This window comes from Phoca vitulina, unplaced genomic scaffold (genome assembly GCF_004348235.1).
Source record: "Phoca vitulina isolate PV1807 unplaced genomic scaffold, GSC_HSeal_1.0 scaffold14, whole genome shotgun sequence".
NCBI lineage: Eukaryota > Metazoa > Chordata > Mammalia > Carnivora > Phocidae > Phoca > Phoca vitulina.
In genome coordinates this window covers 1,957,819-1,973,106 of record NW_022589717.1, presented here as the reverse complement: position 1 = coordinate 1,973,106, position 15,288 = coordinate 1,957,819, and the positions used below count along the sequence as shown (strand labels likewise).

Genomic DNA, 15,288 nt, shown 5'->3' with positions numbered 1-15,288 from the left:
AAAGTGTTATGTGCAAGGTAATGTAATTTATTGACGCTATTAGATACAACAAAATTAGATACACGAAAATAGAGTACTATAATAAAAATTTCAAACATGCGGAATTCAGCTTTTCCTCACTTTTTATAATATACATGTTATTTAGTAAATAAGTAAAAGATTTTATTTATCAGAACATCTTTAAAATTTACATTTTTAAAAGTAAGAATCTGTTTTATGTTTATATATATATTTTATATTTATTTTTGTTTAATCTTTCTTTTATATTTATTTTACATTTAACCATGCCTTAGTGATCTATTTTATAATTTGTGATTTTTATATACTATTTTTTACAAATAGCATACACTACTATTTAAAAATAGGACTTGAACCAATTCAAATATTAATGCCTTTAAGAATTACTTAATCATTTCAAAATATACACATAAATCAAATCATTAGTTTTACATCTGAAACTGATATAATGTTGTATGTCTCAATAAAAAAAATCGGATGGGGAAAAATCAATTAGGAGAATCCCTCAACTCAATTCTGTAAATGATTTATTTCCAAGTTCGTTTTTAGAAAAAAAGGACATGTTTATCAAGCTCCCTATAATCTCATAGTTCTAAAACAAAATTCAGTTTGACTACATTCAGTGTAACTATGGGATATGTACTAAAACTATGGCTTAAGAGGGCAGGAAAACAAAATGTACGTGGAATAAGTGCCAATTTGTAATGTAACTTGACAGAAAATTCCTAGACAAAGGTTTATATACCTAGTGTACAAATCTATTTTTAAAATTTAATTTTACTTTCATGACTTATATTTAGGGAAAATATACAGTTCATAAAAATGTTAATTCAACTTATAAGTCCTTGTGTAGCACATTTTCCATACTGTTTTGAACATAATTTTTAAATGGATTGTTTTTATAAAGGTATGTTTTATATGTATACAGTGACTCCAAAGAAATAACATTCAATGATTAATCTGTTGTTCTGAGAGAAGTTTGATTCTAGTTTCTGTTAGTTAAAATTCTTTTTTTAAAGAAAAGATTCATTTTGTGGTTGAATGTAGAGAAAAGAGATTCACTTAGGGATTAGCAAATAACTAACAGCAGTTTTTGACTTATGATTTGGTTAATCTGGTAAGCTGCTTTAGTCTTTAATTTTGGAGACTCAGTAATTAATATCATACAAAGAAATACAGAACTAAAATATATTCATGCAAGAGCTTATAAAACATACATGATGAAAAAGAATTCAAACAATCTTAAAGCTTTATGTAAAATATTTTTGACGTCTGAGTTTAGTATAAAATGAGAGGAAGACATTTTGAAAGCAGATTTTCAGGGTGGTTAATTAGTTTTAAAGCAAAATTTACGTTGTTCTTAATAAGTACCTGAAAATACCCTTCCCCAGGACAGCTGGATTGTGGCGTACTTCCCCATATTGTTTTTTTCAACTTAATTAAAATAATAAAATATATAAAAACTCATGAAAAATAAAAAGACAACGGTTTAAAAGCAAAGAAACATTCAAAAAACAAAACAAACATGTTAATGTAAATTTTTACATATATAAAATTAAATATAGCTTTTAAGCTGACCTTCTGACTTCTGGTTTCTGCTATTACCTCTATATATTCTGAGCTAAAATACATAATAAGATAAATACATAAAGTATAAACATTCCACATTTACACTTGTGTAAAAGACCTAGTTTAATGTGGATTCATACTTGAAAGGAAAATTATTCAACAAAGTCTTTCCACCTAAGAGCAAGCAGTACGGAATCTTTATTCTAGGTGCAAAACACGAACATGAGCAGCACGGCTCTCAAATGATAGCACAGAGGCGGTGTCCTGCTGTTTGGTAATTTAAAGACACTTCACCCATCACAATTGGCACTTTCATTGTAGGAATTCGTATTTTGAAACTGTGTAACTACTATAATTTCGTTATTACTAAAAATTATTTGGCACTGTGTATCTCTAACAAATAATCTCTCTCTTACTGTATCTTGGATATTGAAAGTTACTCTGGGTCCAGGAGATGCTGCATCCACACGGATTTCAGGGAGCTCCTCAGTTTCTCCTATTCGAGAACTGGAAGTAAAATATAAAGTTATAAAACATTAATAATAGTCTTTTTTAAAAAAGTCCCTGGACTTAATGAAAGTCTAGCAAATGACAGTAACATTCTAAATATTTCTAAATATTTACCTTATCCAAGGATTAAATTTTTGGTATCCCATTTCTGAATCTTTAGCATCCCATAAAAAAAAAAAAAACAACACTGAATATTTTAATTAATGTGAGATTTTCTGAAACTAAACCATATAAAAGAATTTATACTTCTTACTTTAAGTGCTCATTAATTAGTAAGACAGTATTTTTCTCTAATATGTAGAATTTCCATTTTTTTTATATGCTAAATGTGTATGTAGTCACACCTTTTCTAAAATGGCAAACTTACAGCAGCAGCTACTAATTTGCCCATACTCATTTCCTTGGATAGTCTGTAAGTTTACACATAAGCTTGTCTAAATAGCAATGTACTTCTTTACTAAAAAGTACACGGTGATTCTGGTATAAATAGAGGAATTCCTCAATAAACTTTTTAGTTTGACAGTATCCATTATTACCAGTATTTGACTAATAAGTTTCATTTTTACTCCCTTATGTAATTTCCCCAATTAGAACATAATAAATAAGTAGTGGACCTTCATAAAGGAGTCAGCAATTTTATTACTTGTTTCAGTAGTGGAAATATATATTACCTTGCCCTTTCCATTCGTTTAAGAGGAGGTCTTCCAGAAGCAGAAATGCTTTTCGAACGGCTATAACTTGGTTTGTAACCCAAACCCCACTTATCCTTTAGAGAAGCAGCCTAATGAAATGGGAGAGGAAGAGTGACTTTAGACAGTTGCTTATGTCATAATATCTGACTACAGATAAAATATTCTATTCAACAAAATAGTATGTTTCCCCCAAGTCAATAACATGTTACTTTAAATTTGACTTTAAATGTCACTTAACAGTATATAGATGGATCAAAGTAGAGCAGGACTCTGCTACTTTTTAGTCCTAATGTCAATTAGAAGGGCTGTACAATGGAAATACAATTCACCGTCTGGCCTGAGAGAGAAAAGAAAAAGATTGGGAGTAGGCATGAGGGGTACAGAAATAAGGTGAGAAGAAAGGAAACAAAAAGGAAAGAAAGGCAAAAGAAAATGAGAATTAAAAGGAAAGATTCTGGGAGAAAGCTGGGTGGTGGGAGGAGGTGAAAGGGGCTAGATAATGAAAAGATTCCAAGACAATGGAGATTTGGAATGCGAGGGGACTGAGGGGGAAGTGAGGGGGGAAAGACAGATGAGATACATGCTAAGAACACTGATAAAACTTCGACAATTTCCCTAATTCTCTCTACCTAGATTTTATTTTTAGCAGACAATTACCCAGTATAAACTACCTTATAAATAGTACATAAGCAGTATTTTAATTCTATTTTATGATTGTTAGGTATATAGTAGCAAAAATTTTAAACACAGACTTATGCATTACAGATCATCACTATCCATTTATTACCATCAGAAGCCAGGGATGAATAACTCATATTGGATTTTATCTTCTATTTGAATAAATAATTTAGAACAGTATTCAAACTAGGGTGTCTGGGAGTTTGGGGTGATCAAGAAAGTTCAAGCCAATGAACCCTGGATCCCTGCAACCTTTCCCCCCTTCCTCTGGCCCAATCAGCTCTGATTTAATGTTTTTTATGTATTAGGGTGCCACCAAAAAATGAAGGGTTCTGTTGATTATTTAAAAAAAAAAAAATAAGGTTAAGAACCTATCTTTTTTGAAAAAAGTAGTTTTTCCACTAACAAGACCACCTTGATCCAAGGAAACCTACCTCCATTTAAATACATTTTAGAACTATTTTCTACTATATGTTTGTAGAATATCTATCTACATATTTATTTCACTTGTTCAGCAATTGGACTAAATCCCAAAAAATGTGGTAGGAAATGGGGTCAAAGATAAATAACTTGTTATTTATGAGACTCAAATTCTAGTTAGGACAACTAAATGTGCAAAGAAAAGAGAATGAAGTGCTGAAGAGTACATAGTGGCTGAGAGGTAAAGTCAGCTGTGGAAAATGGGACAGGAGTAGAATGGGCATCTCAAAAGACTCATACTGAGATACAGACTGAAAAGAAAGTGTGGTTTTATGAAAGGTGGACAAAAGACAGTGGCTAAGGACAGACTGTAGAGTCCCACTGTTTGGGTTTAATCTTGGCTCCACCGAGATTGATGGCTGTATAACCTTGGTCAAATTATTTGACTTCTTTCTGTCTCAGTTTCCTCATTTTTAAAATGGGGAAAATAATACAAGCTACTTCATATGGCTATTGTAAAGATTTAATGGGTTGTTAAATGTAAAGTGCTTTAAACAGTGCCTAGTACATAGTAGATATGAGATGTACAAATCAAGTGGTTATTATCACCAGCAATGGAGAAAGAAAGAGAACTTCAGTATGGTCACAAAGTTTCATAAAGTAAAAAATAAAAGAATGGTCTACTCCAATAATAAAATTCTTCTTAAATGTTTACTCACTCGCATACTCGACCTCCGTAATTTCTTACGGACGTCTCTTCGAATATCATTCACAGCAACAGATTCTAACTGTTGATAACGCTGAATTTCCTGGTTTATGGTTCCTTCACTTGCACCTAATTTTCTGGATGCAAAACAAATATGGCAATTAGTGTAAAGAGGTAACAGAGTAAGAATGATTTATATTTGCTCCACAGAATATCAAAGATTATATATGGACAGGCCAAAATCCTCCATAACTTTTAACACCTTGGTGATCTCATTTATAAATTAAAAGGGTTGTACTAGCCCAAATCCAGTTTTCTCCATATTTAAAATTCTATGATTCTATTATTAAAAAATATTATATTAAAAATCATTACACATACTTAAGATCACCTAGTAAACTGTAAAAAAACCTCTCTAATATTTTAGGAAATGGCTCTTTCTCACCTCTGCATTAAGAATCTCTATGACAACTTTATGAAAGCTATGGACCCACTCTGCAGAATAATGTCTGTATGTAAAATTCTACATAAATTTAAGCCTCAGGTACAATTTAAAGGGAGGAAGTATATTTTGCTTCAAGTCATTTTTAACCCCTGAGAGCAAAACTCAAACTGTAATGTAAGTCAACAGGAAAATGTGAGTCACTGTATCGTCATTAATTTACAGATGAGTTTTTAGGTAATACCTATCATTGTACAAAATGCACATATTTGTCTAGAGTCCCTGAATGCAAAACCTCTGACACAGGTGGTGTATGAAGATTAGAAAAGATGTAATGAATCATTGAACACTAACATTAAAAACTAATGATGTATTATAGGTTGGCTAACTGAACATAAAAAAAAAATTTACATTCCAGAAATATCAATGTTAGCAAAAGACTAACACATATGTTAACATACACATGTGAAGTTATATGTAGGTGTATATACATATGCAGAGATATGTATGTGTGATACACAGTCTGTCATGAACTGCCCAGAAATGGGGAGTTGTGATGAGTGCTGCACCAGGACTTCAAGCCTAACTTCATCACTAATGAATGTATGATCTCAGGCAAGTTATCAAACTCTACTGGACCTTGGTGACCTCATTTATAAAATAAAGGGGTTGTACTAGCCCAAATCCAGTTTTCTCCATATTTAAAATTCTATGATTTTATTATTAAAAATATTATATTATATTAAAAATCATTACACATACTTAAGATCATCTATTACTTTGGCCTGTTCATTCAGTTCTCTGATATCCACTATACGCTTCATAATTTTTCTTCCTCTAAGTTCTCCTGGCTGGCTACAAGATGCTCCTTGTCTTCGATAATCTACAGCTTCCTGTAAAATCAAAAGCATGTCTGTCAATACCATCCTCAGGTCACATAGGCAAATCTATACTATCACAAAAATAACACCTTAAATCAAAGGAAGCATGCAAGAATCAAAGCCATCTATATCAAGTAAGATGATTGGAATTCTCCAGTGATTCAAATCCCTTCATTTTCACAAGGAATCTATGTAGTTGCTACCTACGTTTCCCCATGAGTGAGCTCTGCATGCTTTCAAATGGGACTGGCTAGACTGAGGGGAGCCCCACATCTCTGGGTCACACAGATACTCTGCAGGAACAGAATAGCGCTGATTTGGGGGCGTCAGGCCTAGCAGGTGATTTACAAGTCGCTGCCCAAAGGTGAGCTTGTGGCCATCTCCACTTACTGAACTTCCATCTGAACTCTAAATGATAAACAGTAACATTAATTTTTTGAAAATTTCTTTCTAAAAACAAGACTATTTCATGAAACAATAGTTAAAAGATACTTAAATTTTTTTAAACCAATACCAGAACAAAAGCAAAGAGTAATTTGCCTTTTAACTACCAAATAATTTATACTATATACAGTATAGAGGGAAATACATCTTTTTAAATGTATATTTTGTGTGCATGCACTTTGCTTTTCAGATTCATTTTTTAGCACCTTTATTGAGATACAATCCACATGTCATAAAATTCACCCATTTAAAATGTAAAATTCAGTGGTTTTGAGTATATTCACAAAGTTGTACAACTGTCACCACAATCTGTTTAGAACATTTTCACCACCCCAAATGAAACATCACAGCTAACAGCAGTCTTTCTCCATTCCCCATCCCCGACTCTCCCAGCCCTCAGCAACCACTAATGTACTGTCTATCTACAGGTTTGCTTGCACTTTGCTTTTAACGTTAGTACATTACTTGTAGGTTAAGGCACAAGTTTGTTGACAGTTATTATGAAAACTATCAATGAAAAGACAATATTATGAAATTAAAAAACAACATTATAAAATACAGACCCAGGGAACCACCACTCTCTCCCTTCCTCTACAATTATCAACTACAATATAATAAATAACATTAAGTCAATCTTTTCCTTGTCTAAGGGTAAAGGCCAGTCCAGAAAAGTCTAACAGTGAGTTTACTTACAGTATGGATAGTGGGAGACATAGTATCAACTTCATCCTCATCTGACAGGTCAGCTATGTTCACTGAATTTAGATCAGCAATGTCATCTATGTCCTCCTCTCCTGTCAGGGTCGTAAGGGTATTGCCCAGAGCATTAAGTCTTTTGCCAATGTTAGGATCCATGTGGACATCGATCCCACACATTTTCCACAAAACATTGAGTGTCCACGTTCCAGCACTACTACTTTCTGTTTAAACAAAGAGAAGTGGCATTTTTGGTAAGTCTTGAGTTCAGAAATTTAACTCAATCTATATTTAAGGAATAAAGTGGATGATGGCCTTGTGTAACAACTAATCTCTCTCACAGCTAGGTGTGGGATTGATTTCCCTTTGCAGAGTGTGCATCTCTTGTTCCCTCTGTGCAGCACCCTTCTTTCTCCTGTGAACTATGGATTCTCTCTTCTCCCTGCTCCCAAACTGATCTACCCTCCCATGGCTGTAGTGGGAATTGCCATGACCCTCACTCATTAGCCAGAATTAGATAAGTAGGCCAGGTGAGAGTCAAGGTTGGGAAACTAAAACCCTTCCCTGGACTTCAGAAAACAATGGTCCCTCTCTAAAGACTGAAGGTGGGGGAATGAGGCTCATGAGCTGATGGCAGCCATGTCTCCTGGCGTGTGTAAGGACGAGATCAGCAGTATGAAGAAAATGAAGCAGCCAGAGAGGAGCAAAGAAAAGAGCCCTGGTGGCAATTGAAATCTTGGATCCAGGAGTTCCTGAGGGCCCCTAAATTGACCTGGTTCCTTATCTTCACTGAGATAGCCATTCCTAAGTTTAACTGTGATCTCTACATACCCTTTTAATAAACTCCCCCCTTTTTGTTAAGCTAGTTTGTGTGCCTTGTCGTCACTTATAAACCAGAGTCCTGACAAAGACTTTTATGTGGCCTTTCTCCAAATATGTGTGTGTTCACCTCAGTCATCACCCTTTCCTTCTAACGTTACTCCTGGAAATTTCTCTTTTTTTTTTTTCAAAGATTTTTATTTATTTATTTGACAGAGAGAGAGACAGCGAGAGAGGGAACACAAGCAGGGAGAGTGGGAGAGGGAGAAGCAGGCTTCCCGTTGAGCAGGGAGCCCATGCGGGGCTCGATGCAGGGCTCAATCCCAGGACCCTGGGATCATGACCTGAGCTGAAGGCAGATGCTTAACGACTGAGCCACCCATGCGCCCCACTCCTGGAAATTTCTTAAACTCTTCTTCAGTTCTCCATCAGTGGGACTGCTGGCCTTGCTACTTTCTGAGACAATTTACTTAGGATGAGCACCAAGGCTAGGCTTGGGGAGGACAACAGGAAATAGTAAGGAGAGAAAGGAAATCTACTAACTTTAATCAGCTTCTACTCGCACTGACATTTTAAGAGCCCTTAAATAAATATCTTCCTTTAGCTTACCCTTACTTTATATCAAGTAAAATAAAAATTTACAATAGACAAGTTATAACTTCCAGAGTTATCTCCTAACCAGTTTCCTAAGATTTTTTTCCTTTCTCATCCTTGGAAGTGTCTTTCTTGCTCACAAAAATTCAGTGGCTCTCCCACTATCCACCAAATTAAGTCCAGACTCCTTAATTTGAGATTTAACAATTTTCCCGTATTATTTTTCACATAACTCTGTTCCACCCAGTCTGGACAATTCTAACTAGACACCGTTTTCATAGCATAACTAATATTCTGTCTGCCTGAATTTTCTGACCCATACCCTTCCAGTTTCTGCTTCAGAAACAATTTTATCTGTCAAGTCCCTATTCAAATGCTTGTTAAATATTAAAAGAAGCTTTCTCTGGGCCGCATGGGTGGCTCAGTTGGTTAAGTGTCTGCCTTCGGCTCAAGTCCTGATCCCAGGGTACTGGGATCAAGCTTGCCTTTGGGCTCCCCACTTTGCGGGGAGCCCGCTTCTCCCTCTGCTTCTGCCTCTCTCTCTCTCTCTCTGCCTCTGCCTCTCTCTCTCTCTCTCTGCCTGTCATGTCTCTCTATCTCTCATGAATAAATACAATCTTAAAAAAAAAAAAAAAAGATTTCTCTAATCCTAGTATCCTTCCAAATTTGGAATTTTTCTCTCCCCTCAGTAGATTTCAGAAGCAATTAGAATTTCATATTTTATTGAACTTACCACTTATTATAGCTTAGTCATGCTGCACAGCCTCAACAACATTAGAATTTAAATTTATACAGAGTAGAAAGTATATCTTATTCGTATTTGTCTTTCCCAAAACTTTTTGCAGTATATCAGCAAGTGTCTAATAAATAATTGTTAAATAAATAAAAATATGCTAATATTAAAAATAGTTTTAAAATCAGGGAACACCAGAATTAGTTTAGTTAAAAGACTCTCTTAATGTTAATGTAAAGGCTATATATGTCTGTGTATATATGTGTATTTACATATATATGTATAAAAAGGCAGAATTCTAACTTATATATGTAAAAAAAAAAAGGTAATACCAGTCATGAACTTACCGGCAGCTGCTTGTCCTGTAGTCCTAGAACATACTTCATAGGTGCCATCTGGAACTACACCTGCATAAAAATCACCCCAAAAATAGTTTTCAATAAAATTATGGTTGTGAGCATCCTTTCTTGATTAAAACTCTTCAGAGTATAGGGATACAGGGTACATACCTTAATATCATAAAAGCCATCTATGAAAAACCCACAGTGAATATCATTCTCAATGGGGAAAAACTGAGAGCTTTCCCCCTATGGTCAGGAACACGGCAGGGATGTCCACTATCACCACTGCTATTCAACATAGTATTAGAAGTCCTAGCCACAGCAATCAGACAACAAAAAAAAATCAAAGGCATCTGAATCGGCAAAGAAGAAGTCAAACTCTCACTCTTTGCAGATGATATGATACTTTATGTGGAAAACCCAAGACTCCACCCCAAAACTGCTAGAACTCATACAGGAATTCAGTAAAGTGGCAGGATATAAAATCAATGCACAGAAATCAGTGGCATTTCTATACACCAGCAACAAGACAAAAGAAAGAGAAATTAAGGAGTTGATCCCATTTACAATTGCATCCAAAACCGTAAGATACCTAGGAATAAATCTAACCAAAGAGGCAAAGAATCTGTACTCAGAAAACTATAGAATACTCTGAAAGAAATTGAGGAAGACACTAAGAAATGGAAAAACGTTCTATGCTCATGGATTGGAAGAACAAAGATTGTGAAAATGTCTATGCCTCCTAGAGCAATCTATACATTTAATGCAATCCCTATCAAAATATCATCCACTTTTTTCAAAGAAATGGAATAAATAATCCTAAAATTTCTATGGAACCAGAAAAGACCCCGAATAGCCAGAGCAATGTTGAAAAAGAAAAGCAAAGCTGGTGGCATCACAATCCTGGACTTCCAGCTCTATTACAAAGCTGTAATCATCAAGACAGTATGGTACTGGCACAAAAACAGACACACAGATCAATGGAACAGAATAGAGAGCCCAGAAATGGACCCTTAACTCTGTGGTCAACTAATCTTCGACAAAGCAGGAAAGAATGTCTAATGGAAAAAAGACAGTCTCTTCAACAAATGGTGTTGGGGAAAATAGGACAGCCACATGCAGAAGAATGAAACTGGACCATTTTCTTACCCCCAACACAAAAATAGACTCAAGATGGATGAAAGACTTAAATATGAGACAGGAATCCATCAAAATCCTTGAGGAGAACACAGGCAGCAACCTCTTCGACCTCAGACACAGCCACTTCTTCTTAGACACATTGCCAAAGGCAAGGGAAGCAAGGGCAAAAATGAACTACTGGGACTTCATCAAGATAAAAAGCTTTTGCACAGCAAAAGAAACAGTCAACAAAACCAAAAGACAACCGACAGAATGGGAGAAGATATTTGCAAATGACATATCAGATAAAGGGCTAGTATCCAAAATCTATAAAGAACTTATCAAACTCAACACCCAAAGAACAAATGATCCAATCAAGAAATGGGCAGAAGACATGAACAGACATTTTCCCAAAGAAGACATCCAAATGGCCAACAGACACATGAAAAAGTGCTCAACATCGCTTGGCATCAGGGAAATCCAAATCAAAACCTCAATGAGATACCACCTCACACCAGTCAGAATGGCTAAAATGAACAAGTCAGGAAACGACAGATGTTGGCTGGGATGTGGAGAAAGGGGAACCCTCCTACCACTGTTGGAGGGTTATAGCAGCACTGTCCTCAATAGCCAAACTATGGAAAGAGCCTAGATGTCCATCAACAGGTGAATGGATAAAGAAGACGTAGGGTGTGTGTGTGTGTGTATACATACACACACACACACACACACACACACACACACACACACACACTGGAATATTATGCAGCCATCAAAGCCCCCCAAAATCTTGCCATTTGCAACAACGTGGATGGAATTAGAGGGTAATACACTAAGTGAAATAAGTCAATCAGAGAAAGACAAGTATAATATGATCATATGATCTCACTGATATGAGGAATTTGAGAACCAAGACAGAGGATCATAGGGGAAGAGAGGAAAAAATGAAACAAGATGAAACCAGAGAGGGAGACAAACCATAAGAGACTCTTAATCTTGGGAAACAAACTGAGGGTTGCTGGAGTGGTGGGGGATGGGAGGGATGGGGGCCTGGGTGAAGGACATTGGGGAGGGTATGTGCTATGGTGAGCACTGTGAATTGTGTAAGACTGATGAATCACAGACCTGTACCTCTGAAACAAATAATACATTATATATTAAAAAAAAAAAAAAAAGAAGATAGTAGGAAGGGAAAAATGAAGGGGGGAATTGGAGGGGGAGACGAACCATGAAAGACTATGGACTCTGAGAAACAAACTGAGGGTTTTAGAGGAGTGGGGGGTAGGGGGATGGGTTAGCCCAGTGATGGGTATTAAGGAGGGCACATATTGCGTGGAGCACTGGGTGTTATACACAAACAATGAATCATGGATCACTACATCAAAAACTAATGATGTAATGTATGGTGACTAACATAACATAATAAAATAAAATTTAAAAAAATTATGCTTGTGATTAAATACTGTAATGTTTCACCCAAAGACTATTATCTAAATATAAACAGAATCACTAGCCTCTTTAGGCTTCAATTTCTAATCTGCAGAATGAAACATCTACCTTAGATGACTCGTAATATTCCGTATCTCAACATTTTTTTATTTTATGCTTTTAAGAATTTAACTGCAGCTTTATCTTTACATTCTGCATGTGACAATACCTGGCCAACTCTGAAGCTCTAGTTTCTAGATGGTATGACAATTTGTGCCATCATGTAAAGGGCACTTTGAGAATGCAAATGATTTAAAAAATAGTTTTCTGTTAATAAAGAACTTCCACATTTAGGTCACAGACAGGATTTATCAGCCTTGTCTTTTCATGGATCTTTTTTTTTTTTTTTTAAGACTTCATTTATTTATTTGACAAAGAAACAGCGAGAGAGTGAGCACAAGCAGGGGGAGTGGGAGAGGGAGAAGCAGGTTCCCCGCTGAGCAGGGAGCCCGACGTGGGGCTCGATCCCAGTACCCTGGGACCATGACCTGAGCCAAAGGCAGACGCTTAACGACTGAGCCACCCAGGCGCCCCTCATGGATCATTTTATGAGAAAAAAAAATGACTGACTGCCATGATGTCAGTCTCATATAATTACTCTCTTAAGGTCATGGGCCTATCCTCAGAACATATCTAACTTTAACTCTGAAATATTTACTACCACTTAACTTTAATCTGATAACTTCAACTTCAAAAAAAAAAAGGTGAACTAAATTAACAATTTTAAACAGTAAAGGGACATACCACCTTTGAAACAACTTTTCAAAAAAGTAAAGTCTAAGGACAGGGTTAAGACTCTTTCTCAGTAATCCTTCATAGAAACCAAATTTCAATCTAAACCTGGTAGTACATAAGTCTTAAATGAAATGTCCTTTTGCAATTCATTCTGTATCCTAAGTTGGTATTCAAATGTTACTCAAATCTGAGCTGCAGAAATACTGTAACTTATTTTGGGAGAAAGAGTGTATTAAGTAATAATATGTGGGTTTTTAAAAGATAATGCCAATAACTTTAAAATCTAAATTATATTTTTGAACCATATGGTACCTGTGCTTCGTATATAAATTACAGAATATGAGAGAACTAGATCTTGTCTTAGGGTAAAAGATTGCCCAATTCACCTTTACAGTCATGATTATAAATCAGAACAAAAGGAACTTAGATAACTCTTTCAAATCTATGAATGCTAGAATGAAAAGAAAACCCTCTGAAATTTGAGTAACATAATGGAGGCAAATGAAAGCTAGTAAATAAAAAAAGGATAGAAAACTTTCAGGATTTCCAATCCCAAGAAGTGTCAGAGAATTTTAAAAAATTAAGTTTAAAAAAATTATATAAATTCATATATTACAGAGCCATGATGAATTAAAAAGGAATATTAAGATTTTTAGGAGTAGATCCAAATCCTCAAAGTAAGGAGAAGGGAATCAACTAGCCTCTTCCCTGTTGTGCCTACGGTCTCTGAGTCAGAGACAGAATGCTGAGTTGGATCAACCATTAGTCTGAATCCAGGATAGCAATTTTCCTGCTCTTTCGACCTAATGTTACCCAGGTGTTAACATAGAGCTTGGAGTCTTTCAAACTTCTTCTACACCCCCACCCCCATGCTACAGTTTCAAAGTTTTAATGGTTTATATAAATTTTTTTTAAAGATTTATTTATTTTTTTTTAATTTGACAGACAGCAAGAGAGGGAACAACACAAGCAGGGGGAGTGGGAGAGGGAGAAGCAGGCTTCCCGCTGAGCAGGGAGCCCGATGCAGGGCTGGATCCCAGGACCCTGGGATCATGACCTGAGCCAAAGGCAGATGCTTAACGACGGAGCCACCCCAGGTGCCCCTGGTTTATATAATTTTTATAAATAAATGTTAGTAAAGATTCTGATCTTTTCTATCTACTTATATGGTCCTTTGAATTCTACCTACAGACTGTCCTTTCTAATTTTTACTGCATTTCCTAGAAAACATTATCACCCTATAGAGGCAATTCCACTGGGCCATCTTTTTTCTAGGCCCTGATTTTAAAATGATCTGTTAAAAAAAAAAAAATCCTACAGCATAACTCTACTTTCTTTGTTTCTCTACCCTAATTCAGACCTTTTTGTCAAAAATATTTAATGCCATTTATATTCTATTTATTATTACTAATAAAAACTAATTTGCCCGTTATAATTTAGAATACTTATATTAATAAAACAACCACTCAACTCTTCTGCTTCCTTCCCAAGACACCAAACAAAAAGCATGTTATAAAAACAAGTCATTTAGTATCCTACAAAACCTAAAATAAACCATGATTATTACAATTATCAGCATGTTAGTATTCTACTTAGTTGGTATAATATACACTGAGGTACTGAGTTATTGTTTATATATTTTTAATACATGTTTTTGATTTTGATTCAGAGGCGTATTTCTCAGGCATCTTCCCTTTATAATAAACTGTTAAGGAAATGGTATTCTCTCTTTGCTTCCAAATATATTTATCCATTTTAATGATTATAAAAAAGGCAAAGTTCATCTTACTACAAATCAGTAATTTAAATTTATTTTAAGAAAAAAACAGACAAAAGAGTTATAGTGACTTTTATAAATATATATAACAACTGTATAAAAGCTTATTTGTTAAGATTTCTGATGAAGGCTATTTTTGTTCTTGTGGATATTAGGCATAAGTACTTTGATATCAAGTCTTCTTAGTAACCTCAAGTATTTCACAGAAATTCCAGTATTATACCTATGAATTATCTAAGTAAGAAGCAGTCAAAACCAGAATTTCACCTATAATTTTATCTAAGTTTTAATCAAAATGGAATGCCAAAACTTCAATTTTTGATATAAAAATAATGAAGTTTTCTTGTTCTTTAAAGAAGACCCAGAACTGGAAAGAAGATTTTCTTCCAGTGGAGAAGGGAAAATACTGCATAAACAACAGCATACCACCTTTTGTAAAGTAATTATTAATTTTGGTTTAGAGATTGGCTGAGGAATTTTAGTTGGCAACCTTTAATTCCTCAAATGTAGTTTTTCTTTATTAGAAGATCAATGATGATTTATTAACTCTGCTATAATATTTTAAAATATTATATAATTATAATATATTAAATAAAAATAAACCCATATACCTTCAAATATATTAA

The 15,288-nt window shown here is 34.9% G+C and overlaps 1 protein-coding gene across 6 annotated transcripts in view; it reads right to left on the bottom strand.

The window, feature by feature from the left end:
- KIAA1109 (KIAA1109 ortholog) overlaps positions 1-15,288 on the bottom strand; it is a 208,209-nt gene that overhangs the window by 33,619 nt on the left and 159,302 nt on the right. For 5 of the 6 annotated variants that reach the window (XM_032412767.1, XM_032412766.1, XM_032412772.1 and 2 more), the window contains 7 exons: positions 9,550-9,609; positions 7,054-7,280; positions 5,798-5,928; positions 4,607-4,730; positions 2,769-2,878; positions 2,004-2,094; positions 1,390-1,452 (listed from right to left, as the gene is read on the bottom strand). In XM_032412767.1, coding sequence (XP_032268658.1) covers positions 1,390-1,452; positions 2,004-2,094; positions 2,769-2,878; positions 4,607-4,730; positions 5,798-5,928; positions 7,054-7,280; positions 9,550-9,609 — 806 coding nt within the window. The remainder of the gene's footprint in view (positions 1-1,389; positions 1,453-2,003; positions 2,095-2,768; positions 2,879-4,606; positions 4,731-5,797; positions 5,929-7,053; positions 7,281-9,549; positions 9,610-15,288) is intronic. The other variant, XM_032412770.1, reaches the window with a different exon arrangement.